This window comes from Silurus meridionalis, chromosome 3 (genome assembly GCF_014805685.1).
Source record: "Silurus meridionalis isolate SWU-2019-XX chromosome 3, ASM1480568v1, whole genome shotgun sequence".
NCBI classification, from domain to species: domain Eukaryota; kingdom Metazoa; phylum Chordata; class Actinopteri; order Siluriformes; family Siluridae; genus Silurus; species Silurus meridionalis.
The window spans coordinates 5,486,288-5,513,247 of record NC_060886.1 but is presented as its reverse complement, the minus strand read 5'-3'; the positions used below and the strand labels follow the sequence as shown (position 1 = coordinate 5,513,247).

At 38.2% G+C, this 26,960-nt stretch overlaps 1 protein-coding gene across 4 annotated transcripts in view; it reads left to right on the top strand.

Moving 5' to 3' along the window:
- Positions 1–26,960, top strand: part of ttn.1 (titin, tandem duplicate 1) — a 150,123-nt gene that overhangs the window by 60,912 nt on the left and 62,251 nt on the right. For all 4 annotated transcript variants that reach the window (XM_046845792.1, XM_046845791.1, XM_046845790.1 and 1 more), the window contains 61 exons: positions 149–275; positions 1,289–1,552; positions 1,635–1,774; positions 2,300–2,426; positions 2,521–2,787; positions 2,891–3,157; positions 3,312–3,578; positions 3,671–3,810; positions 3,905–4,031; positions 4,660–4,802; positions 6,688–6,811; positions 6,925–7,191; positions 7,318–7,415; positions 7,505–7,673; positions 7,757–8,023; positions 8,142–8,408; positions 8,504–8,782; positions 9,276–9,684; positions 9,779–9,903; positions 10,039–10,305; positions 10,412–10,681; positions 11,430–11,729; positions 11,822–12,124; positions 12,249–12,436; positions 12,524–12,638; positions 12,723–13,007; positions 13,109–13,260; positions 13,399–13,546; positions 13,647–13,824; positions 13,917–14,038; positions 14,128–14,415; positions 14,841–15,137; positions 15,223–15,409; positions 15,502–15,617; positions 15,700–15,999; positions 16,084–16,383; positions 16,489–16,594; positions 16,710–16,906; positions 17,007–17,312; positions 17,405–17,683; positions 17,766–18,065; positions 18,163–18,465; positions 18,541–18,924; positions 19,037–19,339; positions 19,438–19,737; positions 19,882–20,178; positions 20,283–20,567; positions 20,663–20,956; positions 21,061–21,360; positions 21,449–21,757; positions 21,859–22,049; positions 22,160–22,589; positions 22,667–22,975; positions 23,107–23,288; positions 23,389–23,518; positions 23,606–23,905; positions 23,995–24,312; positions 24,545–24,841; positions 24,949–25,248; positions 25,949–26,263; positions 26,418–26,566. In XM_046845792.1, coding sequence (XP_046701748.1) covers positions 149–275; positions 1,289–1,552; positions 1,635–1,774; positions 2,300–2,426; positions 2,521–2,787; positions 2,891–3,157; positions 3,312–3,578; positions 3,671–3,810; positions 3,905–4,031; positions 4,660–4,802; positions 6,688–6,811; positions 6,925–7,191; positions 7,318–7,415; positions 7,505–7,673; positions 7,757–8,023; positions 8,142–8,408; positions 8,504–8,782; positions 9,276–9,684; positions 9,779–9,903; positions 10,039–10,305; positions 10,412–10,681; positions 11,430–11,729; positions 11,822–12,124; positions 12,249–12,436; positions 12,524–12,638; positions 12,723–13,007; positions 13,109–13,260; positions 13,399–13,546; positions 13,647–13,824; positions 13,917–14,038; positions 14,128–14,415; positions 14,841–15,137; positions 15,223–15,409; positions 15,502–15,617; positions 15,700–15,999; positions 16,084–16,383; positions 16,489–16,594; positions 16,710–16,906; positions 17,007–17,312; positions 17,405–17,683; positions 17,766–18,065; positions 18,163–18,465; positions 18,541–18,924; positions 19,037–19,339; positions 19,438–19,737; positions 19,882–20,178; positions 20,283–20,567; positions 20,663–20,956; positions 21,061–21,360; positions 21,449–21,757; positions 21,859–22,049; positions 22,160–22,589; positions 22,667–22,975; positions 23,107–23,288; positions 23,389–23,518; positions 23,606–23,905; positions 23,995–24,312; positions 24,545–24,841; positions 24,949–25,248; positions 25,949–26,263; positions 26,418–26,566 — 14,574 coding nt within the window. The remainder of the gene's footprint in view (positions 1–148; positions 276–1,288; positions 1,553–1,634; positions 1,775–2,299; positions 2,427–2,520; positions 2,788–2,890; positions 3,158–3,311; positions 3,579–3,670; positions 3,811–3,904; positions 4,032–4,659; positions 4,803–6,687; positions 6,812–6,924; positions 7,192–7,317; positions 7,416–7,504; positions 7,674–7,756; positions 8,024–8,141; positions 8,409–8,503; positions 8,783–9,275; positions 9,685–9,778; positions 9,904–10,038; positions 10,306–10,411; positions 10,682–11,429; positions 11,730–11,821; positions 12,125–12,248; positions 12,437–12,523; positions 12,639–12,722; positions 13,008–13,108; positions 13,261–13,398; positions 13,547–13,646; positions 13,825–13,916; positions 14,039–14,127; positions 14,416–14,840; positions 15,138–15,222; positions 15,410–15,501; positions 15,618–15,699; positions 16,000–16,083; positions 16,384–16,488; positions 16,595–16,709; positions 16,907–17,006; positions 17,313–17,404; positions 17,684–17,765; positions 18,066–18,162; positions 18,466–18,540; positions 18,925–19,036; positions 19,340–19,437; positions 19,738–19,881; positions 20,179–20,282; positions 20,568–20,662; positions 20,957–21,060; positions 21,361–21,448; positions 21,758–21,858; positions 22,050–22,159; positions 22,590–22,666; positions 22,976–23,106; positions 23,289–23,388; positions 23,519–23,605; positions 23,906–23,994; positions 24,313–24,544; positions 24,842–24,948; positions 25,249–25,948; positions 26,264–26,417; positions 26,567–26,960) is intronic.

The window sequence follows — 26,960 nt, the reverse complement described above, 5'->3', positions numbered from 1 at the left end:
CTTTCAGTGGATCAAATCAAATCAAATTTTATTTGTCACATACACATACATACAGGATACGACATGCAGTGAAATGCAGTGAGATGGTTTGTGTACTGCCCAACACTTTGCACATGTACATCTGACACATTTCTTTCTTTTTTTCCAGACATGTGATATCAAAGCTGAAGGGAAGAAGCGATTCCTTACTTTGAAAAATGTTCAGCTTGATCAATCTGGTGAAGTTACATACCAAGCTCTGAATGCGCAGACAAGTGCTATGCTTACAGTGAAAGGTAAAGCACACATTAAAATGTTATCTTCCCAGATTAAGAGGGATGTAAATATCTTTTGTTACATATCACTGAAGTATTGTATCCCCCTGAGCTCAATGTTATGTCATACCTCCCAGAAATGGAAATCGAATTCACTGACCCGTTAAAAGATGTTTCTGTGCCTGAAAAGAAACAGGCCAGATTTGAGTGTTCAATCAATAAGGATGTACCTAAAGTGATGTGGTTTAAGGGTTCTGATATTATTACGTCTGGAAATAATTATGAAATCATTGATGATGGAAAAAAACACATTTTGCTAATAAATAATTGTGAATTTGATGATGAGGGAGAATACACCATTGAGGTGTTAGGCAAAACATCTACAGCAAAACTTACGGTAGAGGGTAAGTGGTTATCCTTCCTCTTTATTGGTAATCGTTTGGCGCAAAAATACTACTTGACCTGCAGAGTGCGAAACCATGGACTAACCCTGTGTAAGGAAATGTTTTCTACAATGATATTAACGATATCCGATGTATGGCATCGTAGGTATGAGGCTGAAGTTCATCTCAGAATTAAAGGATCAAACCGTAAAGGAAACCGAAACGGCTCGGTTTGATATTGATCTCTCTCATGAGAACGTGCCTGTGACTTGGTACAAAAATGAAATTAGATTGCATCCAAGCAGAACTGTAATAATACATGTTGAAGGGGTAAAGCATATATTAGAAATCAAAGAAGTCACACTAGATGATACTTGTCAAATAAGGGCAGAGGCTAAAGGAATATCAACCAAGGCTAAGCTTCAGGTTATAGGTAACCCTTTTTCTTCTCTTTATTATTTTTATGATGTCATTTTTCATTCTGAATGAAAGCTGGTGAGCTTGTAATATCTGTGATATTACTGGATAACTGGTACCTACTTGCTTTCATATTCTACTAGGTACAAAAAAGGAACACAACCGAATGTTTTATAAACCTTTGAATGATTTTCTGCATATGAATTTGTCTAATTCAGCTCTATTTTTTTGAAGAGGGTGACGCGAAATTCATTACCAAGTTGCAAGAATACACTGCTGTTGAGAAAGAGGAGGTCACTCTTGACTGTGAGCTCAGCAAAGATGTTCCTGTGAAGTGGTTCCATAATGAGATTGAAATTATGGCTTCAAAGTTGGTCGCCATAAAGGTCGAGGGTAAACGAAGGATTCTCCACATTAAGAAAGTGGAGCAGAAAGACCATGGAGTGTATGCATGTGACTGTGGAACAGATAAGACATCAGCCAATGTTATTATTGAAGGTGATGTTTTGACTTGTTCACAAATAAGTGATTTGTCATGTTTTAACTTCAGTACCTCTAAATACAGACTACTCCATTTCAGCTCGTGATGTGAAAGTGGTCCGGCCTATGTATGGAGTTGAAGTGTTTGATGGAGAGACTGCCCGATTTGAAGTTGAAATCTCAGAGGATGACATCCATGGCCAGTGGAAACTGAAAGGAGAAGTCCTTACACCTTCAGCTGTAAGCATGGAATTCTGCTCTTTTGTTAGACCTGTAAGTTGTTACAGCTACAGTGGCATTGAGTAAAAGACAGAAGGTGGAGCTGGAGGTAGCAGAGCCAAAGATGTTGAGGTTTTTGTTGGGAGTGACGATGATGGACAGGATTAGAAATGAGTTTATTAGAGGGACAGCGCATGTAGGACGTTTTGGAGACAAGGTGAGGGAGGCGAGCTTGAGATGGTTTGAACATGTGCAGAGGAGGGACATGGGGTATATGAGTAGGAGAATGCTGAGGATGGAGCCACCAGGAAGGAGGAAAAGAGGAAGACCAAGGAGGAGGTTTATGGATGTGGTGAGGGAGGACATGCAGGTAGTTGGTTTGAAAGAGGCAGATGTAGAGGACAGGGGGGTATGGAGATGGATGATCCGCTGTTGCGACCCCTAATGGGAGAAGCCGAAGAAGAAGAAGAAGAAGAAGTTGTTACAGCTACTACAGATACATAAATAGCTATACAAATTATTTATTTATTTATTTATTTTAAACAGGATGTTGAGATCATTGAAGAGGGTGCGAAACACACACTGACACTGTACAACTGCAAAGTTGCCCAGACAGGAGAGGTCGTTTTCCAGGGAGCAAATGCTAAGTGTGCTGCAAACCTCAAAGTAAAAGGTAATGCTCTTCTACCGTGTTCTTTTGTTCTCCAATTAACAAAAAAATAAAGACAATTTGTAAATTAAATTGAAATTAAATGTTCATATTACAGAACTTCCCATCACATTCCTAACACCTTTGAGTGATGTCCAAGTATACGAAAAGGACGAGGCAAGATTTGAATGTGAACTGTCAAGAGAGGCAAAGACTTTCCGATGGCTGAAGGGCTCTCAAGAGCTGAAGGCAGATGAAAAATATGACATTCAAAAAGAAGGAAAAAGACATATACTCATAATCAAATCAGCTGCCTATGAAGATGAGGCGAAATACATGTTCGAAGCTGAGGACAAGAGATCCTTTTCCAAATTGGTCATCCAAGGTAAAATAAATATGATTAATCACATAGCAAGGGTTGAGATATATACTTAGCTAACCACTTTTCCATACTTTTGTCTTTTCCATGTTTTTTATTTTACACTTAGGTATTCGTCTTGAGTTTGTGAGACCCATTAAGGACGTCACTGTAAAGGAGCGTGAGACGGCAGAGTTCAGTATTGAGCTTTCCCATGAAAAAATTCAAGTCAGCTGGTATAAAAATGATGTCCGTTTGCATCCAAGCAAAGTGGTGCACATGGCTGAACATGGCAAGATCCACACTCTGTCCTTCAAAGAGGTGTCCATTGATGATACCTCACTCATTAAAGTAGAAGCTCTTGGCAAGACCTCGGAGGCCATGCTTACAGTGCTTGGTAAATATGTTAATTTACAGAAATATTTTAGTACATTTAATATAATTTATAAATAAAAGTATATATAATATCATTTAAGTCATAATATTAGATACATTATCTATATAATTTTATTTATAATTTATTAAATTAAATTTTCTTTTACAAATTTCAGAGGGAGAAGCTTATTTCATTACCAAGCTCCAGGACTACACAGCAGTCGAGAAGGACGAGGTTGTGCTGAAGTGTGAACTGAGCAAATCCTCTGCTGAGGTTAAATGGTTTAAAGACGGCACAGAGATCATCCCATCCAAGAACATCCTTATCAAGGCTGAGGGAAAGAAACGCATTCTGATTGTGAGGAAGGCTGAGAAGGCCAACATTGGCGAATATGTCTGTGACTGTGGTTCTGATAAAACTGCATCTAAGCTGAACATTGAAGGTAGATATAAATATAATTTTACACAACATAAGTTAGAAAAAAAATTGCCTATTAGTAATGCATATGCATTCAATTTTGTATTTTTTCCACAGAGCGTGACATTAAGGTCACCCGTCCACTGTACAGTGTGGAGGTTACAGAGACGAGTACCGCTCGATTTGAGGTAGAGATTTCAGAAGAGGATGTCCATGGGCATTGGAAACTCAAAGGAGAGGCTTTACATCAGTCAGCTGTAAGAATCGCAAATAAGCAAAGTTGTTAAAAAATATTCATACTTTTTAAATCAAAAATCAACTCTAGCGATGCTAAATATTTTCTCTCATTAGGACTGCGAGATTAAAGAAGAAGGCAACAAACACATTTTGATTCTGTATAATGTACGCATGGACATGGCTGGTGCTGTGGACTTCAGTGCTGCTAATGCTAAATCTAGTGCTCAGCTCAGAGTTAAAGGTGAGAGTTACAGGATTTGTGTGTGTGTGTGTGTGTGTGTGTGTGTGTGTGTGTGTGTGTGTGTGTGTGTGTGTGTGTGTGTTTGGGGCACAGGCCATACATACATATATAAAATTAATTTAAATGAGTTGCATTTTTTTTTTTTTTTTTTTCATGTTACCAAACCAATATTGTTTTTACTGCAATCCTTGATTGTCCGAGAGTCTCAGGAGTAGATGCAGAAAAACTTATAGCAATACTGACTACAGTGACACTTAGCTCCATAAAGGAACCATCAAGTGATACCAAGTGTTTGTTACCCATTTTGCAATCAGCAAATGCTTAGGTTTTATCCAATCAGAACACGTGGTTATTTCAGACTCTGCTAGCCTTATCTAGAGGGGGTGGAGAAAGCCTTACAATCCAGGATCCCTTATCCTGTCAGCCAACCAATTGCATTACATGATATCATGATATGCCTAATGACAGGCACCTCCCATTGATAAACTTAGAATCTAAGTTTGTGCTACAAGTTTACAGGCAATTCCCTGCTTGTTAAGTTTTAGAACATAAAAAGGATTTGAAGCTTTTTTAAGGAAAAGGATTTATTTTCAGAGTTTACTAATAATGACTCTTTTCCGATCCCAAGCTCGGACAATTAGCCTTTTGCGGCCTCTTCAGGATGTCACAGTCACTGCTGGAGAAACCGCCACTTTTGAGTGTGAGCTTTCATATGAGGGCATTGCTGTTGAATGGTTCGTTGGAACAACAAAAATGGAGTCAAGTGAAACTGTAAGTATTAGAGATATAAATGTATCTATGTCTATGTGTTAACAATTTTGGATTGATTTTCTGGATTCATTTCTGTAGTTACAAAGAAATATATTTCTGTATCACTACTTAAAGTCTCCTTCACACATTACATTCAAAACACTTTACAAAATTACAAATTTTATATCTGGATTTTTTATTTTTTATTAAAAAATGTTTTGCCATCTTATATGGCCAACCTACAGCAACAATTTTAGAGTTAACACAATTCTGCTTTTTCTTTTGACAAAGTGGTGTAAATGATGTACCATTGATTAATAGAAATATTCAATAATTAGTGTGTGTGTGTGTGCGTGTGTGTGTGTGTGTGTATACATATATAGTATATATATTATTTTGATAATCGATTAATCTGACAATTGTTTTTCAATTACACTAATAATTTATTTATTTATTTTTATTAGATTTTTTGCATATTATAGCTATATAAAACCCTAATTCAGGTTATTTATATATATAAATATATATAAAAGATATATATAAAAGTGCAAAAGCCACATATTGAGATTAACTATCTTTAATTTAGACGGGATTTCTCCTTCAAACTAATTTACTCATGCTGGGTTTCTTTCTGTAAAAAAAAAAAATAAATAATTAAAAAAATTAAAAATAAATAAGTGCTTGTGAGTCACGACAGAACAAATCCAGTGCGACTTTCCTGAAGTCCCTGTACTGTCTGCCATTTTCACAAGCGGCTGTGTTCTCTTTCCGTCACGCTAAGCCGTTGTGCGGCCCCACTAATCAATAACGGCATTCGTTGACAACGAATTTCATTATCAATTTTATCAATTGGTTTTTGCAGCACAAATAAATATGTATATATAAAAAATTTTTATTAAATGCCTTCGTGGTTAAATATTATATAACATAATATTTTATAATATTTTATAAAAATAGAATAAATCCAATTAATGCAGTGCACTTTTTTTATAATATTGAGTAATCAATTAAATTGGTACAAATTAAATTAATTAAATTAAATAAATGAAAACAATTAAATTAAATAGTTTACATTTGTTAGTATTTACAGATTTGTTAGTAATACAGATGTGTATGTGTGTGTGTTTTTTACATTCAATTTTCTACTTAAGTGTTCAATTTATTTCAGCATGCTTTAACAAATGTCTTCATTCCTTCCAATCTCCATTCACTCACTCCCTCAATATGTGAAATTGTCAGGATTTTTATTCTTTCAAGAGAAATTCTAGAAGCTGGACATAAAACCCTAAAGAATCAATATCGCTAGTGTTAACCGCAAACCAGGAAGTAGCTAGCGACTAACGATAGCGATATAGATTAAAGATTCCAGAAATTAACTTTTTTTATTTTTTAAACTTTTCAATTGATTGCAAGTTGTATCCTGCATATTACTATGTTTGTGATAAAATTAAAATCCTTAATCCATATCGCTAGCGTTAGTCGCTAGCCGCTTCCTGGTTATTGGCTATCGCTACTGATTCTTTAGAGTTTCGTTTTTTTTTCTTTTTCCACTGGCATTGTCATGTATGTTTTGAAGGTTAAAAATAATGAACACAAAAATGCTCAAAGTGCACAGCAGAGTCTAAACAAACATGTGGTCCGCCACTTTATTTAAGGAAACTCAGATTGTAACTATGTTCTGCACGTAAAAAAGATTGCATTCAGTACGCATGTGTACCAAACCGAAAAATTTCGGTATAAATATGTGTACGGTTAAACCCCAATATATTTATATGCGTATATATCAAGTCAAAACATGTACATAATTTTCTCAAATAACCTAAAAAAGCTAATTTTTTTATTTTACTGTAAATTATTAGTCTTCGAATAAGATTTTCCCTGAAGTAGCTCTTATTGTATATTGCAGGTGGTTACCAGATCAGAGGGCAGACTGCACAGCTTGACTCTGAGGGATATCAAGATGACCAATGCTGGCTTTGTGAAGATCCAAGCAAAGGACTTTCAGGCCCAAGCCATGCTTTCAGTAAATGGTAAAAGTTTTTTTTTATTTTTGCATTCCAAATTTCTGCTGTGATCTTTCATACTAGAAAAAATCATCATATTTTGTATATTCACATTCTACAACTTGTTTTTTTTTCAACAGAGGCACCTGTCGAGTTTTCCAGGCCCTTGGAGGACCAGACTGTTGAAGAGGAGGCAACTGCTATTCTGGAATGCGAACTCTCCAGAGAGAAAGCTGATGTCACATGGTTCCGAGACGGACAGGAACTTCACAAAACAAAGAAGTATGACATGGTGGCTGAAGGGCGTATAAGGAGGCTGATAATCAAAGACTGTACTCTCGATGACTCCAAAACATACACATGCGATGCCAAACACTTCAAGACCTCTGCTTTCTTGGGTGTCGAGCGTAAGTGAAAAGACATTCGAAAAAAGATCTAACAATACAGTTTAAAATTGTATTTAATTGTTTTATTTCACTGGATAACAGATATTCATGATATGCTCATGTTTTTTTTAAATGTTTTCTGATCAGCTCCACATATCGAGTTTACTAAGCCTCTTCATGATGTTGAGGTCAGGGAGAAGGAATCTGCTAAGTTTGAATGTGAAGTTTCCCGTGAAAGTGCCAAGGTACTACATTTACTTACCGAGAAACTGCAGTTCAATTCAACTCTATAAGAATAAAGTTGGAAATCATTTGTGGCCATTTATTTCAATAGGTCCGCTGGTACAAAGATGGCATGGAAATTAGAAAGGGCAAGAAGTACGAGATTATCGCCAAGGGAGTGCAGCGTATTCTCATCATAAGCAAAGCAGTCTTTGATGATGAAGCTGAATATGAATGCGACGCGAAAACTTCCAAATCCTCCGGCATTCTTACTGTTATTGGTGAGTTTATTGTCCATTTCATTTCTGTACATACAAAATCTCTACTAGAAAAACTAATGTTTGTTGAATTGTGTTGCTTACAGAGGAGGAAGCTAGATTCACAAAGAACCTTGCTAATGTTGAGGGCACTGAAACTGACAGTATTAAACTGATCTGTGAGGTCTCCAAGTCCAGTGCAGAGGTTACATGGTATAAAGGAGATCAGGAATTGCCTGAGGGTGGTAGATATGAACAAGTTGCAGATGGCAGAAAGAGAATCCTTATCATCCAAGGCCTTTCGATGAAGGATGCTGGAGAATACAACTGCAGACTTGCCACTTCACAAACTACAGCAACACTAAAGATCAATGGTAAAGAACTGAAATTTATTTATTTGAATTTATCTTTTGCATGTCTATTGGCTGCAAAAATTTGAAGACCATATATTACATATACATATAATACAATATTATCTTTATATTTCATTAGAACTGGCAGCTGAGTTTATTTCTAGGCCCCAGAGCCAGGAAGTGGTTGAGGATGAAAAGGCAAGATTTGTGTGCTCAGTATCCAAAGAGACCTATGAAGTGAAATGGTTCAGAGGTGACATGGAGCTCCAAACTGGTGACAAGTATGAGGTTGTTTGTGATGGCAAGGATCGAGCTCTTATTGTTAAAGACTGTACATTGAAGGATGAAGGAACCTTCACTGCCTGCATTGGGTCTGTCAAGGCTTCTGCAGATTTACATGTGATTGGTAAGTGTTTTAAAGCAATTCCTTTCTTTCTACTTTAATATAGATATACATAGAAATGTTTACAAGTGTTTTCTGTTTTTTCTTTTTTTTTTAAGAAAAACTGAGGATCATCACTCCTGTCAAAGACACCCAGATTAAAGAAGGGCAAGAAATTGTTCTTAACTGTGAAGTTAATTCAGAGGGAGCTAAGGCCAAGTGGCTGAAGGAAAATGAGACTATGTTTGAAAGCAGCAAGTTCATCATGGTACAAAGAGACACTATTTTCTCTCTGAGGATCAAAGCTGCAGACAAGTCGGATGAGGCAATATACACCATTACACTCCTCAACCAGCGTGGTGAACAAGCTAAATGCTCTGCTAAAGTCAGTGTAATAGGTAAGTCCCCTTTTTTCTATTAAGCTTTCTACTTTTTGAAATTCATAGAATTTAGATTAACATGGCAGAGGTAGAGCTGCATCTTTCTGGACACAGAACAGGAAAAGAACATCTGGTTTTATTTAATATTTTTTTTTGTTTTGTTTTGCACTAAAAAGCCGTGTTTGTGAAGAGCCATGTATTAAATGTCAGTGGGCACCTTTATTATATGCTGTCTCTCTGAAGAAAAGAAATAAAAGCAAACTCTTTGTACCATTTTGAATTGCAGAGCATCATATTTTCCCCATTGGGTCATATTGCATTGAATAGCACTGTGTTGAATCGAATTGAAATCGGATTCCACTGCATCGTCAATGGGATAAATTGTATCAAATCAGTAGCTGCTTCATAAGTTTCTTTAATGTATCGTATCGTTGGCTATGCATCGTGATGATCAGCCTCAGTTCAATATATTGTGAGTAATATATATTATTTCTCCTTGTCTTTTCTGCAGAGGAAGAGCTCCGTATCACAGAGACTCTTGAGGACTGTGAAACTGAGGAAAAGAAAACGATCAGCTTCACTTGCAAAGTGAACAGACCGAATGCGACAGTACAATGGCTGAAAGGAGGACAGGAAATCACCTTCAGCAAACGCATTGTTTACAGAGTAGACAAGAACAAGCACACTTTGACTGTCAAAGATTGCACCATGGATGATGAGGGCGAATACACTGCAGTTGCTGGCACTGATAAGTCTTCAGCTGAACTGATCATCAGTGAGGCACCAACTGACTTCACCACCCAACTCAGAGACCAGACAGTTACTGAATTTGAAGATGCAGAGTTTACCTGCAAGGTTTCAAAGGAGAGGGCCTCCGCTAAATGGTACAAAAATGGCCGTGAAATCAGAGAAGGACCAAGGTAATTAATTTGTCGATTGCTGTATGGGAAGCCATAATATACTAGTTTTTAAATACAATAATTATTATTATATATTTTTTGTTTTGTCTGACAGATATCACATGGAAAAGGATGGAAAGACATGCACATTGTACATTAAGGAATGCAGACCTGATGATGAATGTGAATATGCCTGTGGAGTAGATGACAAAAGATCCAAGGCTCGTCTCTTTGTTGAAGGTATTTTACAATCAATATGTAATCAAACGTAAAGCAAAATACTGTGACATTCTTCTCAACAGTTTTGTGCAAATGTTCAATAGTTCAACAGTCATTTCTTCACTTTAAACAAACCTTATTCCATCTCCTCTGCAGAGACACCAGTGGAAATTGTCAGACCCCCAAAAGATATATTTGAGGCCCCTGGAACAGACATTGTATTTGAAGTTGAGATTAACAAAGACAGGGTTGAGGTTAAATGGATGAGGAACAACATGGTCATTGTTCAAGGTGACAAATACCAGATGATCAGCGAGGGCAAAGTTCACCGTCTTCAAGTTTGCGAGATCAGGCCTCGTGATCAGGGCGAGTACAGAGTCGTCGCCAAGGATAAAGACGCAAGAGCCAAGCTTGAGCTTGCAGGTGGGTATTTTTCAGTATTCTTAGTTCTACACATTCATTCATAAGCAAGATCTACTTGCATTTTACATTGCACTACATTTTCCCCATGATTTCTTTCTGCTTACAGCTGTACCCAAAATCAAGACCACAGACCAGAATCTTGTAACAGATGCTGGAAAGCCCTTCGTAATGACAGTTCCATATGATGCCTACCCTCGTGCAGAGACTGAATGGTTCTTTAATGGCACCAGCCTTCCAATGCAAAACATTGACACAACCACTGATAGGACAGAGTGCAGGTTGAAGGACCCTAAGAAGTCTGACCAGGGCCGTTATAAAATTGTCATCAAGAATAAGCATGGACAGGCAGAGGCTTTCATCAATTTGGATGTTATTGGTGAGTTAGCATTTGACAAAAACTTAAAAATTTGACTAAGTTATAATTATTACCTTATTACAGAATTCCATACATTATTGATTTTTTTTTTAATTGTTTTCTCATGATCAAGACTTAATTTTCTTGTGATCTTGACATATCCAGTTGTTTTCTCACGATCAAAACATAAATTTCTCACCATTAAAAAGTATTTTTTTTTATTTCAAAATAACAAAAAGTAATTTTTTTCCATGATCTCACCATAATAAAAGTTGTTTTCTCGTTATCATGACTTAATTTTCTCGTGATTTTAACGTATTGCTTTCTCGTGATCAGTACTTTTGGTGCATTCGCCATGCAGACGCCAGTGTGCACACCATGATATCAGATCAAATCAAGTCAAATTTTTTTTCCTTCGTCACATGCACATTCTTACAGAGTACAACATTTAGTGAAATGTTTTTTTACGACTGTCCAACTGTGCAACATGTAATAGAATAGAAATTAAATAAATGAAAATATAAAGTATAAAAACTATAAAGTGTAACTATAAAGTAAAGAATATAAGGATAAAGAAAATCGAGATGATGTCGAGATCATGAGAAAATGAAGACGTGATCATGAGAAAACAAGAAATAATAAGAATATAATGCACAGCCTTTTAGGAATTCTGTACCTTATGTCTTTCATGTTTTACAGCAAACATATGGAATGTTTTTTTTTTTTTTAATAGGATGTAGTAGTTGCCTAAATTAACTTTCATTTTTAGATGTTCCTGGGCCTGTGAAGAATTTGAGAGTTGTTGACACCGCTGATGGTGAGGTCAGCTTGGCATGGGATGAACCTGAGACTGATGGAGGCAGCAAGATTTTGGCCTATGTGGTTGAGAGACGTGATATTAAGCGCAAGTCTTGGACGTTAGCCACTGACCGTGCTGATATTCCAGAGTACTGTGTCGGTGGATTGCAGAAAGACAACATGTATTTCTTTCGTGTGTGTGCTCGCAACCGAGTCGGCAATGGCGAGCCGGCGTGTACAGATGAAGCTGTCCAAGCGAAAAATAAATTTGGTAAATGCCATGTTTCCTATTATTTATGAATATCTACATGCATGATGTTTTAAACAAGTGACAAACTTTGATTTCCTTTCTTTTCATAACAGATGTTCCTGATGCACCACAGAATGTTGTGGTAGGAAACGTTAACAGGTTTGGTGCAACCGTGAGCTGGGAACCACCCCTGTTTGATGGTGGATCAGAGATCACGTCATATGTAATTGAGCTCCGCGATAGGACATCTGTAAAATGGGAGCCTGCATTAGTGGTCCGGGCTGAGGATCTCTCAGCAACATTGAACGATGTTGTTGAGAATAAGGAGTACATCTTCCGTGTTAGAGCTGAAAATAAAGCTGGAATCGGCATGCCAAGTGCTGCTACTAATCCTGTCAAAATCATGGATCCCATTGGTTAGTAATTTTAATTCTCTCTGAAAGCAGTTTTATATGTAGACCACATTTTACCTCAGCTGTTCTAAAATTTAGTTTCTAAAAACTTGTTTTGATTTGAATGTACTTGTTATACTTGTTACAGAGAGACCAAGTCCACCACTGAATTTCAATTATACACATCCAAAAAGAGATTCTGTTCAGTTGGCATGGGACATTCCACTTAGCAATGGAGGTAGTATGATCACAGGATACATCATTGAGAAATGTGAAGATGGCACAAGCAACTGGCTCAGGTGCAATGCCAGGCTCTGCCCAGACCTTTATTATAGGGTATGTAGGAGATGGAGGTAAAAAGCAATTATATTTTGGTGCCCGAGGTTGAATGGTTTAGTTAACATGTTTGGTCTCTGCTTTCAGGTATCTGGATTGAAGTTTGGTCAGAACTATCACTACAGAGTACTGGCAGAAAATGCAGCTGGAGCTTCTGATCCATCTGAACAGATTGGACCCATCTTGGCAGATGACCCACATGGTAATCATATAAGTTTAGTTTTTGACAGATTTCTGTTTTGGGCAAAATGTTTGTGTTTATGGAAATTATCTTTGGTCTCTTTAGTTGCACCCACAATGGATCTGAGTGGATTCAAAAAGGGTCTAGAAGTTTTCGTCCCCAGTGCTCTTAATATTCGTGTACCGATCACTGGGTATCCCACACCCAAAGCCAAGTGGATGTTTGGTGAAAAGGAGCTTACGCCTGAAGATCGTGTCTCTGTGGTCACAAAGCCTACATACACAGAGCTAATCATTACCCCAAGTGTTCGACCAGACAAGGGAATATACACCTTACACTTGGAGAATGATGTGACTTCAGTCTCTGGGGAGATTGATGTAAACGTTATTGGTATGTAACACTGTAATTTTTGAAAAAAATGTCTAAATAAATAATAAATTAATAAATATAAAAATAAGTAAATCTACATTTAAATTATTTTTCTAATTTAGCATCACCAAGTGCACCCAAAGACTTCAAGATTGCAGAGGTGACTAGGCATCATGTCCATCTTTCATGGGAAGCACCGGAGCATGATGGAGGAAGTCCGGTTACTGGTTATAATATTGAAAAGAGAGAGTTGTCTCGCAAGACATGGGTCAAGGTTAGCACAATCATTAATGTAATGTAAATTAATTAATTTAAAAAGTAATTAAAAGTCTTGTTCAAGGGCCCACCAGAGCAGTTTGTATCATGCACGATCAGTAGGAGTGAGAATTAATAAGAATGATGTCTCTTTCAGGTGATATCTGGTGTGCAGGACCTTGAGTACACTGTCACAGATGTGATTGAGGGGAAGGAGTACTTGTTCAGTGTAATAGCTTGCAACAAATGTGGTCCTGGAGAACCAGCTTACATTGATGAAGCAGTGAATGTTTCTTCACCAGCCAGTAAGTTATAGCACTATGAAAGGAAATCACCTTACCCAAAATGATATAATCTTCCTTTTATTTTAGTAATTAATGATTAATGGTTTCTTTTCAATTTTAGCTGTGCCAGAGCCACCAGAGTATCTAAAATGGAGAGACAAATCTGCCAAGGGTATCTTTCTCACCTGGGAGCCCCCTTCATACGATGGGGGTGCACCTATCAAGGGCTACATAGTTGATAAATGCCAGCGTGGCACTGACAAATGGGAACCCTGTTGTGATCCAATACCTGAACTGAAGTAAGTGGCAGAAATTATCCAATATAAGTGAAAATTATTAAGTTTTTTTTCTAGAGGCATGAATGAGTTTATACACTTTTATCCGGATTTAGGTATCAGGTGAAAGGGCTTGTTGAGGGACAGTGGTATGCCTATCGTGTGAGGGCAGTAAACAGACTTGGAGATAGCAGACCCTGTAAGGCAACAGATGAGATTCTTGCTGTTGATCCAAAAGGTAAAGATTTTTATACAATCATAGTTATTACAGGATTGTCCTTAACAGTGATTTTATGCTTACCAAAATGTTTCACTTAATTACTTCAGAACCTCCAGTTATTGAGCTGGATGCCAAACTTCTAGCTGGCTTGACCGCCAGGGCTGGCACAAAGATTGACCTTCCTGCAGATGTGCTTGGAAAACCAGACCCCAGGGTGAAATGGACCAAAGCTGATCATGTCCTTAAGCCAGATGACCGAATCGCGATTGACACAAAGCCTGGCCACTCTACACTCTCTATTGCTAAGACAACCAGAGAAGACACAGCTACTTACATCATTGAGGCAGTCAACACTTGTGGTCGTGCCACTGCAACAGTTGATGTCAACATTCTCGGTAGTGTACTGTACCATATAATAGTGTTTGATAAATAAAAGCAGTTTCACCAAGTGTTTAACAAAGCTAAGATCATGTTTGAACAAAGCTAAGATCATGTTTGACTATTACAGCCATTTTTTTTTTTACCTCTGTTTTTACATTTATACAGATACATTTTAAAATGTCTTTGCCTACAATTAAAAACTTCCCTGGTTAATTTATATAAAGTCCTTTGAAATTCAGTCAGCTTAACTTCTACGTTCAAACATTTAATCACTTAATTACACTTACCTGGATCTTGACCACCCAGTGCATAGTGTATATATCAGTACTGATTTTATGCTTTAAATGAGGAATTAGCAAATTATTTCCAAAACTTTATCCTGTTTGATTCTATGATTTAAAAACATTGTAATTTGTTCTTTTGGCTGTTTTCTTAACAGATAAGCCTGGTCCTCCAGCTGCGTTTGACATTTCTGAAATTACCAATGAGTCCTGTTGTCTGGCCTGGAATGCACCAAGAGATGATGGTGGATCTCCTGTAACCAATTACATTGTGGAAATGAGACCTTTGGAAAAAGAGGAGTGGCAGAAGCTTTCTGCCACAGTCAAGCAGACCATGTTCAAGGCCTGCAAACTGGTGTCTATGAAGGACTATGTTTTCAGGGTATCTGCTGAAAACCAGTATGGCATTGGTTCTCCCATAGAGCATGTTCCAATTGTTGCCAAGTATTCATTTGGTAGGTATTTGATCTATTACAATTTAATTCTTTTTTTCATTTGAAAAAGGTTTGAATGCTACCATGTTCCTTTCCTATTATACAGATACTCCTGGTTCACCAACCAGGCTTCAGCACTCTGATATTGCTAAGGATGCCCTGACCTTGACATGGTATGAACCTGATGAAGATGGTGGAAGTCCAGTCACTGGCTACTGGGTGGAGAGGTTCGATCCAGAAACTGACAAATGGATCAAATGCAACAAGCTGCCAGTCAGAGACACTACGCTCAGGTAATTGCTCATATACAAGCAGAATAAGGAAAAATAAAACTTCCAAATATTTCAAAATGATTTTGCAAGTACAACATTGATGTTTCCTACAGAGTGAAAGGGCTGCCCACAAAGAAGAAGTGCAGATTCCGTGTTCTGGCTGAAAATCTTGCAGGAATTGGAAAACCAAGTGCTGAAACAGATCCCATCTTGATTAAGGATCCAATTGGTATGTTGTTACAAAACATATAATAGTTATTTGCCATGATACAAAAAAAGATAATAAAGAGAACATCTTAATTATTTTACAGATCCTCCATGGGCCCCTGGCAAACCATATATCAAAGACATTGCAAAGACCTCAGCATTTCTGCAATGGACTAGACCAGAACATGATGGTGGTGCTAAAATCGAGTCTTATATCATTGAGCTCCTCAAGAGTGGAACTGAAGAATGGGTCCGTGTGGCTGAGGATGTGCCCACGACAGAACACTTGGTAAAGGGTCTGATGGAGAACCAGGAATACTCTTTCCGTGTCAAAGCTGTAAATGTAGCTGGAGCGAGTGAGGCCAGTGATCCAAGTGATGCTGTACTGTGCAAAGAAAGACTCTGTGAGTACATCTCTTTGTATAGGAAAATAAAAATTGCATAGACAGGAGTTAACAGAAAACACTTAAACATTTACAATGTAACAGGTCCTCCATCTCCACCTCGCTGGCTTGAGGTGGTCAACGTTTCGAAGACTGACTGTGACCTGAAATGGACCGAACCAGAAAATGATGGTGGCTCTCCTGTTACCAATTATGTTGTTGAGAAAAGAGATGTCAGACGCTGGACCTGGCAGACTGTGGACACTACGGTGAAAGACACAAAATATACTGTCACTCCACTGATCGAGGGAACTCTATATGTGTTCCGTGTCGCAGCTGAGAACGCTGCGGGTGTGAGTGAATTCAATGAGCTTGAAGATTCTGTTCTTGCCAAAGATACTTTTAGTAAGTAAAAACCCTCATGATGGAAGGAAAATGATTTTGGCAGTGTGTTAGCTCTAACATAGTAAATAACAAATTTTATTGACACATTATTGCTTCTCTTTTTAGCAACTCCTGGACCTCCTTATGCCTTGACTGTGGTTGCGGTATCCAAGAGGCATGTTGACCTGAAATGGGAGCCTCCCAAAAGTGATGGTGGACGACCAATCACAAAGTACAAAGACAATTATATATTATGTGTATATTATTATATTAGTTTATATAATATATAGTATCAATTCTTATTAATAAAGTGATACAATTATTAATATTAAAAAACACACCTGCAGATATGTTATTGAGAAGAAGGAGAAAGTGGGCACCCGCTGGATAAAGACTGGAAAGACATCAGAGGCTGAATGCAAGTACAAGGTGGCTGATGTAGATGAGGGTAGCGAGGTGCAGTTCCAGGTCCGTGCTGAAAACGAGGCTGGAGTCGGTGATCCAAGCGAACCTACAGACATTCTTACAATTGAGGATCCAATAAGTATGTCAAAAATGTCAGAAAAAAAAAAAAAAAATTTAATACATGATATAAAAGAAATGAGATTTTTCGATTAATATATTGTTTAATTGAAATTTTTCAGGCATACCTTCGCCTCCAATTGAAGTTAAAGTTGGGGATGCAGGCAGAGAATACATAAACATCACCTGGAGGGCACCTGAGAAGAATGGAGGAAGTCCTGTCACTGGATATCATGTTGAGTTGGCTGAGGCTGACACAGACAAGTGGATGAGGATCAATGCTCGTCCTATAAAAGAGCTTAGATTCAGGGCTGAAGATGGCATTATTCCTGAGAAACAATATGTTCTTAGAGTCCGTGCTATCAATGCTGTTGGGGTCAGTGATCCCTCAGAAATATCCGACAAAGTCTTTGCTAAAGATCCAGACAGTAAGCATTATGTATTTATTGTCCAATACATCGCTGATTAAATAAGGTTTCTTGAAAAGCTTCGATAATATATAATTTTTTCTTCTTCATAGGTGCACCAAAGATTGATGTACAGACCCAAGATGTTGTTGTTGTTGAGGGTGAAAAGATGTTCCTAAAGATCCCATACAAAGCAATTCCCAAGCCATCAATGGGTTGGAAGAAGGATGAGGCAGAACTAAAGGCAGATGACAGGCTGACTATGAGATGTGAACTCAACAGTATCCACCTCGAGCTTCTAAAATGCAAGCATGAAGATGCTGGGGTCTACACAGTGACTCTAGAAAACAGTCTGGGTTCAGTTACTGGAACAATTAATGTTAAAGTGATTGGTAAGACACTAGTTCTTTTTCTGGCTTCATATATTTTCTTAAAAAAATAAACATCAACTAATTGAATGCCTTCCATGAATAGGTCTGCCTGGACAATGCAAGAGCATTTCCCCAAGTGAAGTCACCAAGAACTCCTGTAAAATCTCATGGGAGGCCCCAGAGAATGATGGTGGTAGCCCTATTTTGCACTATGTACTAGAGCGAAGGGAGGCTCAGAAGAAAACATTTATGCCTGTGATGTCTGGAGTCAATATCCTAGACTTTGTGGTCAAAGACCTTATGATAAATAGTGAATATTACTTTAGAGTTAAAGCTGTCAATCGAATCGGTAGTGGCGAATATCTTGAGCTTCGCAACCCTGTCATCATAGAGGAGCAGAAACGTGAGTATAATTACAATTTTAACATATCAAGTATTTTTTTTATTGTCTGTTTTATAAATTTTGTCCTTCGTATTTTGCTTTTTTTTAAACATTTTAGAGCGGCCTGACCCACCAGTTGAGGTTGAGGCAAAGAACCCTACCTCTCAGTCCATTACAGTTACTTGGAAAGCCCCACCCTATGATGGTGGCTGTCCAATTACTGGTTATATTCTGGAGAAAATTGAGAAGGATGGTGATAGTTTTAATAGATGTGTTCCAAACCTGGTGCCTGGTTTCTCCTACACCATCACTGGCTTGACTGAAGGACAAGAATATCAGTTCCGTGTTCGTGCCGAGAATGTGGCTGGAGAAAGTGACCCTTCTCGCAGCACTCCACCAATTAAGGCTGCAGATCCTGTTGGTATGTATAATAACACCACAAAAAACTTCACAAATAAGTATAAGCAAGTACTTAAATTTATGTTGTTTCATTCAGATCCACCAAAGGTATCACTACATGTACGCATTGCCTCTGGCTTGACCATTCGAAAGGGTGAGGAGATTAGACTGGATGCCCACATTTCAGGATCACCCTACCCCACTGTGACATGGTTTAGGAATGAGGAAAATGTCCAGAAGACTGTCAAGAAGAAGCCAGATTTCCATGTGAGAAAGAAAAAGAAGACCAAGTCTTTATACCCTGAGCCAGAGGAAGAGTTTCATCCTCCACTTCCCGATCGTCTGTCATATGACCAGAGCAAAAGAGGCGAGACTGCGATGATGGTGCGTGATGCCATTAGAGATGATCATGGACATTTCACCATCAGAGTTGAGAATACTCACGGTTTTGCAACTGCATCTTGTGAAGTTAATGTTCTTGGTAGGTTCCTCTGTCTTTTTATGTTTTATGTTGGTGTTTTCCCACATTTGTAAATCTGTTATCTGGGGTGAGGAGATTGTACTAAATGTGTGCTTTGCTATAATCTTTATAGATAAGCCCGGACCACCTGTAAACTTTGGATTTGATGACATCATGAAAAACTCTGTCACTTGCATGTGGAATGCGCCACTTGATGACGGTGGCAGTGAAATCATCAACTACATCCTGGAGAAAAAAGACATCACCACTGATGAAATTGGTTGGGTTACTGTTACCTCAACCCACAAAGGATACAACTACCCTGTAAGCAAACTCATTGAAGGAAAGGAGTATATTTTCAGAGTGACAGCTGAAAACAAGTTTGGCTGTGGACCACCATGCTATTCCGAGCCGCTTCTTGCAAAGAATCAATTCGGTAAAATATAAACATGAGCTTCATTTGTAAAATATGATCATAACTAATGAAACCTAAAATGAGAATTTGATTATTGGATGGTTATTTTGGATTTCTAGATCCTCCTGATGCTCCTAACATGCCAAGAATTGGAGAAGTCACTGCCAACAGTGTTGCCTTGACTTGGCATGAACCAAAGGACAATGGTAGTCCCATTTTGGGCTACTGGATTGAGAAACGTGAGGTCAACAGCAAGTACTGGACCAGAGTAAATCGTAATCTTCTCAGCTCCCTGGGAACCAAGGTTGAAGGTCTTATGGAAAGCCTAGTTTACGTCTTCAGAGTTTGTGCTGAGAATCTTGCTGGCCCTGGAGAATTTAGTGTCCCAACAGATCCTGTAGTTGCAATGGATCCAATATGTAAGCTTTTTATTTATTTCACATTACTATAACAAAGCAAAAAAAAAAAAAAAAGAGAGAATAATTAATGCACAATTGTATACATTTTAAATACTCAAAATGCACATTAGTGACATAATGTATTTTTTTTTTTTTTTTTTGCAGTGCCTCCGGGTCCTCCTGTGCCAAGGATTGTTGATACCACAAATACGACAGTTGAAATTGCATGGATTCCTCCAATATACAATGGTGGTGGAGATATTCTTGGATATCATGTTGAGCGTTGCGTTGTTGGCGAAAAAGAATGGGTTCGCAGCACTGAGTTCAGATGCAAGGAATGCAAGTACACCTTGACTGGCCTGACCGAGGGAGCAGATTATAACATCCGTGTATATGCTGTAAATGAAGCTGGTCATGGAGTCCCAGGAATGACTGAACCAGTTCAAGTGAAAGAGCCTGAACGTAAGCTTATACAGAAACACAATTCATATAAGCACCGGGTAATAATTTTAGCGTATCGATGCATAGAAATATATGTGTGTAATGTACTGTTTGTTCTGTAACAGTGGCCCCAGGAATCGAGTTTGATATCTCTGTAAGGAATGGAGTAATTATAAAAGCAGGAGGTACTCTGCGCATACCAGCTTATATTGTCGGCAGACCCGTACCAGAGGTGAAATGGACGAAAGACGATGCTGAACCTGACAAAGAACGCGTTATCATCGAAAGGGTTGGAAACTGCAGCACTGTGAACATCAAGAATGCTCTTCGAACTGACCATGGCAAATATGAGATCACAGGAACCAACGCTAGTGGGACAAAATCTGCTTTTATCAAGGTTGATGTTATGGGTAAGTCAGCATCTTTAGTGCTGTCACACATTTGACAATTTTTTGCATCGTTATAACAAATTTCAATTAACTGTCTTACTTGTTTTGTGTAAAAGATGTTCCTGGACCAGTGGTTGATCTAAAGACGGTCCATGTTAGCAAGAAGATGATCTCACTTACATGGGCTGATCCTGTTGATAATGGGGGAAGTGATATTATAGGATATGTTGTTGAGAGAAAAGATGCCAAGAAGCATATATATAGACAGCCACTGGAAACTGCTACATGCAAATGTGACATCGTTGGCCTTCTTGTGGGTGAAGAATATATGTTTAGAGTGGTTGCAAAAAACAAGTTTGGCTTTGGTGCCCCTGTTGATCTTGGACCTGTCCTAGCTGTGGATCCTTTAGGTAACACCAGTTCAAGTGACCTCTTTGTATGCATTTCTTTCTTAGCTTAAACACAGCAGTAATGATTGTTGTCATCTTACATTTTGAATATCTCAATATTTTAGGTGTGCCTTCTGCACCAGAGAAGCTTCACTCTATTGCAAGAACAAAGAACACTGTGACACTTGCTTGGCAGCCTCCTAACAGTGATGGTGGCTCTCCCATTAGAGGCTATTACGTTGAAAAAATGCGAGAGGACAGTGATGAATATGATGTTGCGAGCCGACAGATGTGTAAAGATCTCACAATTACAGTCGAAAATCTGAACGAGAACATGATGTATGACTTCAGAGTGAAGGCTGTCAACGAAGTTGGAGATAGTGAACCATCCAGACCTATAAGTGTCCATGTTCGAGATGATGTGTGTATGTATCTGTTTGATTCTTTTTCCTCTTTTAAAATGTACATTTACATTCGCATTTCGTGTATTTAAACATTTTTCAACTCTTTTAGTTGCCCCAAAAGTGACATTGTTGAAGTATATCCAGAGCAATAACATAATTGTCAAGAAAGGAGCAGCCATTGAAATCCATGCTCAAATTACTGGTCTGCCGTTGCCCACATTCGTGTGGACAAAGAACAATGTTGGTCTTGAAGCATCAACTGAGACCATGACACTTGAATCTGAGGAGATCGACAGGCAAACTATCAAAACCAAGATTGTTATTCCTGAAACTGTAAGACAAGACACAGGCATATACAAACTGACCGCAACAAATCTTCATGGAACCGGCCAAATAGTTATCAAAGTTGATGTTTTAGGTATGACTCCAGATTGAATTTTAATTTGTCATCTTAAAAACAATTGATCACTTAAAAAAAATTGATTATTTTAGTTAATTGTCTCTTTGTTCCCCCTTTAGATCGTCCATCACCCCCAAGAAACATTGTGATCTCTGATATTAAGGCTGAGTCTTGCTACCTTACTTGGGATGCTCCAGAGGACAATGGAGGAAGTGACCTCACCAATTACATTATTGAAAAGCGAGATGCCAGCAAAAAGAAAACGGACTGGGAGCAGCTGACTTGTTGTGTTATAGACAGACGCTATGGGGTCAGTGTATTGTGATCATGCTGTGATTCAAATATAAGCTTTAGAAGAAGAAGTAAGTCTGTAATTATTAAAAACATACTAATTCTGATCTGTTTAATACTTTCTTAAAGGTTTACAAGCTAGAAGCCTATGGCACTTTCCAGTTCCAGATAACAGCACAGAACAAATATGGACTGAGTGATGGGTGTGAATCAGAAAAAGTTGTCCTCAAGGATCCATATGGCCTTCCTGGTCCACCTCTTAGACCAAGAATCCTTGAACGTAACCGTTCATCTATGGTGGTAGCTTGGGATCCTCCAAAAGACAATGGTGGAGCAACCATTCAGGGCTACTGGATTGAAAAGAGAGAGAGGGGAGCTGTGTACTGGAGTCGGGTTAATAGGGCTTCTGTAACAAAGCCAGCTGTTAGATGCTTAGACTACAATGTTCTACATCTCATTGAAGGTTTTGAGTACCAGTTCCGTGTGATGGCACAAAATGCTGCTGGCATTGGACCTCCAAGTGAGGCGACAGAATGTGCGTTTGCCTTGGACCCAACAAGTAAGTTTGATTCTGCTGCATTATTTTTTAAACATAGCATTTTGGCTTTTTTAAAACATGTTGTATCTATTTTACAGAGCCACCAAGCCAGCCACCTGCACCTCAGGTAAAAGACAAGACAAAAAGCAGTGTAACTCTAGCCTGGGCTCCACCAGATAAGGATGGAGGAAGCCCTATTAAAGGCTATATTGTTGAAGTTCAGGATGAAGGCTCAAACGAGTGGACAAGAGTTAATCAACCTGATAAGCCCATTCTCACTACGTCTTACACTGTCCCAGACCTCAAAGAGAACAGGAAATGTCGATTCAGAATTGTTGCTGTTAATGATGCTGGAGAGTCGGAGCCAAGTCCTAGGACTGCTGATACCATGGTGCAGGATATAGTGGGTAAGATTTACCAGTACAATACTTTCAGTGACAAAACTTGTGTTTGTTCATCTTAATCTCTCTGAAAAACTGCCCTTTCTGATTTTGGCATTATTAGATCACTAAAAATGTATTATATTGAAATTTTACAGAGGAACCCATTATTACATTGGGGGTCTCAGCTTGTGACCTGCTTTGCTGTCATGCTGGAACAGCGATTAGAATTCCTGCCACCATAACAGGCAGACCTGTACCAAGTGTCAAATGGGAATTTGATGGAACTGCCCCAACTGAGACAAAGAATGAGCAGCACATTCTTCCGGTGGATTCAAAGGTATAATTTTGCTTATTCATATTCTCTCCAAAATCAAAAATCAAAAATCTTATAATAGTTTCCATGAAATTAATACTACTGTATAAAAATTATTCAACAGGTCTCATCAACGGATACCACAACAGAAGTAGTTATCCCTGAGAGTAAGCTCAACCACTCTGGACAGTACATCATTACGGCATCAAATCAAGGTGGTACTAAAGTGGTAAAAGTCCGTGTAACAGTACTTGGTAAGCTGGATAACATTTGATAAGCAAAACTTTGCAGATGAAAGAAAAAAAAAACTGTTCATTTAACACGTTTTTTTCTTTTTTCAGACTTACCTGGGCCTCCTAAAGACCTCAAAATCACTGACATCACAAGAAGTACATGCAGGCTTACATGGAAGCCTCCAGATAATGATGGTGGTGAGAGAATCAAGAGCTACTACATTGAGAAGAAGACAGTTGAAGGAAAAGCTTGGACAAAGGTCAACCCAGCCTGTGCTAGCCAGTCTCTGGTAGTCGGAGACCTTGCTGAGGGACAAGAATACTTGTTCCGCATTCGGGCTGAGAATCGCTTTGGTATTGGACCTCCTCTGCAAACTTTCCAAAGGACAAAAGCAAAGGATCCCATCCGTGAGTATATTGGTTTATTGTTTCGCTAATAAACTAATTTGTCATGAAGTATTCAGGGACTGTTCAGTTAAAAAACTGTTTATTTGCAGATCCTCCTGATCCACCCACAAGAGTCAAAATTCTCAACGTATCCAAAGGAACAGTGACTTTAACATGGAAGCCACCCAAAAATGATGGTGGATCACCTGTAACACATTACAACGTTGAACGACTTTGGTGGGATTCTAGTGGGGAGCAGAAAGAGTCTTGGAGACAGTGCAATCGACGTGACATTGATACCACTACCTTCAAAGTGGAGGACCTTAACGAGGGTGCTGAGTATGAATTCCGTGTCAAAGCTGTAAATGAGGCTGGTGCAAGTAGACCATCTTCTACTGCAGGCCCCGTCATCGTTAAGGACCAGTCAAGTGTGTAAAATGCATACATGCAAAGAGATATTCATGTAGCAAGGCATGACCTAAAATATCTAATGTTAGCAATTAATGAACTATAGTAGGAACACTTCAGCATTGTGCAAATGAATCATACGGATTTCTAATTCTTGCTACAGGAACATTTTAAATAATTATTCAAATGTCTTAGCATTACAAGAGTAAGAATGGCATTCAGCTCATGCAACAAATGCTTTCTTTCTTCTAGGGGCACCTTCCATTGAGCTTGAAGAGTTCATGGAAGCTGAGCAGACTACAGACATTAGCATTGTTGCTAAGATCAAAGGATGCCCATTCCCCACCCTCACCTGGCAGAAGGCACCACCCCACAAAAGTGACGACAAGGTTGATGTAGAATACGACGAGCATATCAATAAGCTTGTGACCGATGACAGCTGCACTCTGCTGATCCAGCAAAGCAACCGCTTAGACACTGGCCTCTATACACTCACTGCAAGCAACAGTTTAGGCAAGGTCTCCAAAGAGATGAGACTTAATGTTCTAGGTACGGCTTTCGAATGGCACATTATTGCCTATTTGGATTACCACACAATTATGTGACTGTAGGTTTTTTAACATTTCTGTAATGAATCACATTTAAAAATTTTCTAGGACTACCTGGACCACCTTCTGCACCAATCAAGTTTGAGGAGATTCATGCTGAAAATATTACCATCTCATGGCTACCTCCAAAAGATGATGGTGGCTCCAAAATTACTAACTACACCATAGAGCGACGAGTTGCCAACAGAAAAACATGGATTCCGGTCCCAGGGGCACCCAAAGAACGTGTGTTTACAATTGAGGGTCTGATGCCTGGTCATGAGTATATATTCCGCATCAGGGCACAGAATAAATATGGAGTTGGTGATCCTCTTGACAGTGAACCAGAGGTTGCAAGAGATATATTCAGTAAGTTTTCAACAGAATTCTTAAGGTTATTAATTAGCAACATTTTACTATGTTATAAATTATAATTAGGGCTGTCAATCGATTAAAACATTAAATCGCGATTAATCACATGATTGCCATGAGGCACATTTTTATCTGTTCTAAACGTAGCTTAAATTAATACTTTTCATGTTTTTAATTCTCTGAACAATATGAGCATGGACAAATATGGATGTTTCATGCAAATGTATGTTTATTAATAGTGAAACCAAACTCACTATAGAGCATGAAGGAGAATATTCTTGTAAATGTTTTAAAGTAAATATGGTGTTTTATAAATCATCAGGACACCAAACGGAACTTTTGCTATGTTTCCACACGGACGGTTTTAATTGCCGGATGTGTGCATCAAGGCAGATTTTGGTGCTGATTTGAGACTTGGCACATCAGTAAAACAAATGTTTAATAATTAAAAACAATTTTTGTATTTTTTTTATATCTAAGTAAAAAAAGAGTAATGAATAAGTGTGTTATGTGTTAAAGGTTTTAAGTTTACCTCAAATATTTATTTATATTTTTAATAAAAATAGTCAGAACAGAACAGAAATGCATTAATCGCGCGTTAATAAAGTTAGTGCCGTTAAAATAAATTTGCATTACTGAGTTATTAACATGGTAATTCTGAGAGCCCTACTTATTATATATTACATTCTTTTTATAGCTGTTCCAGGACAATGCGAGAAGCCAACACTATCAAGTATTACAATGGATTCCATTACTGTAAACTGGGAAGAGCCAGAAACAGATGGTGGCAGTCCAATCACTGGGTACTGGCTTGAGCGTAAAGAGACAACATCGAAGCGCTGGAATAGAGTCACCCGTGATCCAGTCAGGCCCATGCCTTTTGGTGTGTCTTACAAAGTCACAGGACTCATTGAAGGATCTCAGTACCTGTTCCGTGTCACTGCAATCAATGCAGCTGGGTGCGGACCTGCAAGTTTACCATCTGACCTGACAGTTGCCAGGGATCCAATTGGTGAGCAGCTACATTTACATGTACATTTATCCACTGGGCAGATACCTTCCTCAAAAGAAACAATTAACCTGAACACATGAACGTTAAGATTAAGCCGAACATTAATAACTTGCCAGAACCACAATTTTAGAGTAATATATTTCTGTTTCTGTAGCTCCTCCTTCACCACCAACCCCCAAAGTTACTGACTGGACGAATACGACAGTTGACTTGGAATGGATTCCACCTCTAAAAGATGGAGGCTCAAGGGTTATTGGTTACTATGTTGAATACAAAGAGGAAGGCACCGAGGCTTGGGTTAAGGTTTGTTAAAATCGCTAATCTTTTTTTTTTTTAAATATTTTATGTATATTTGATCACATTTTTTTCAATGTATTACATTACATTATATTGAAAATGTATTACATTACATTGCCTTTATGACGGTTTTCTATTTTTATAAATTTTATATCCAAAAGCAACAATTTCTCACAATTCGACTTTAATCTCGTCCTGCTATGACTTTATTCTCAAAATATTTAAACCTTTTTTTATAATTTCGACGTTATTCTCGTATTGCAACAAGTTTAATCCGGTAATCTAAGAATTTTTTTTTTCCATTTTTGTAACCTGCCACTAAAACGCCATTGTAATATGTTATAAGATAAGATAAAATTTATCTTTACTTATCCCACAGTGGGGAAATTTCTGTTACAGC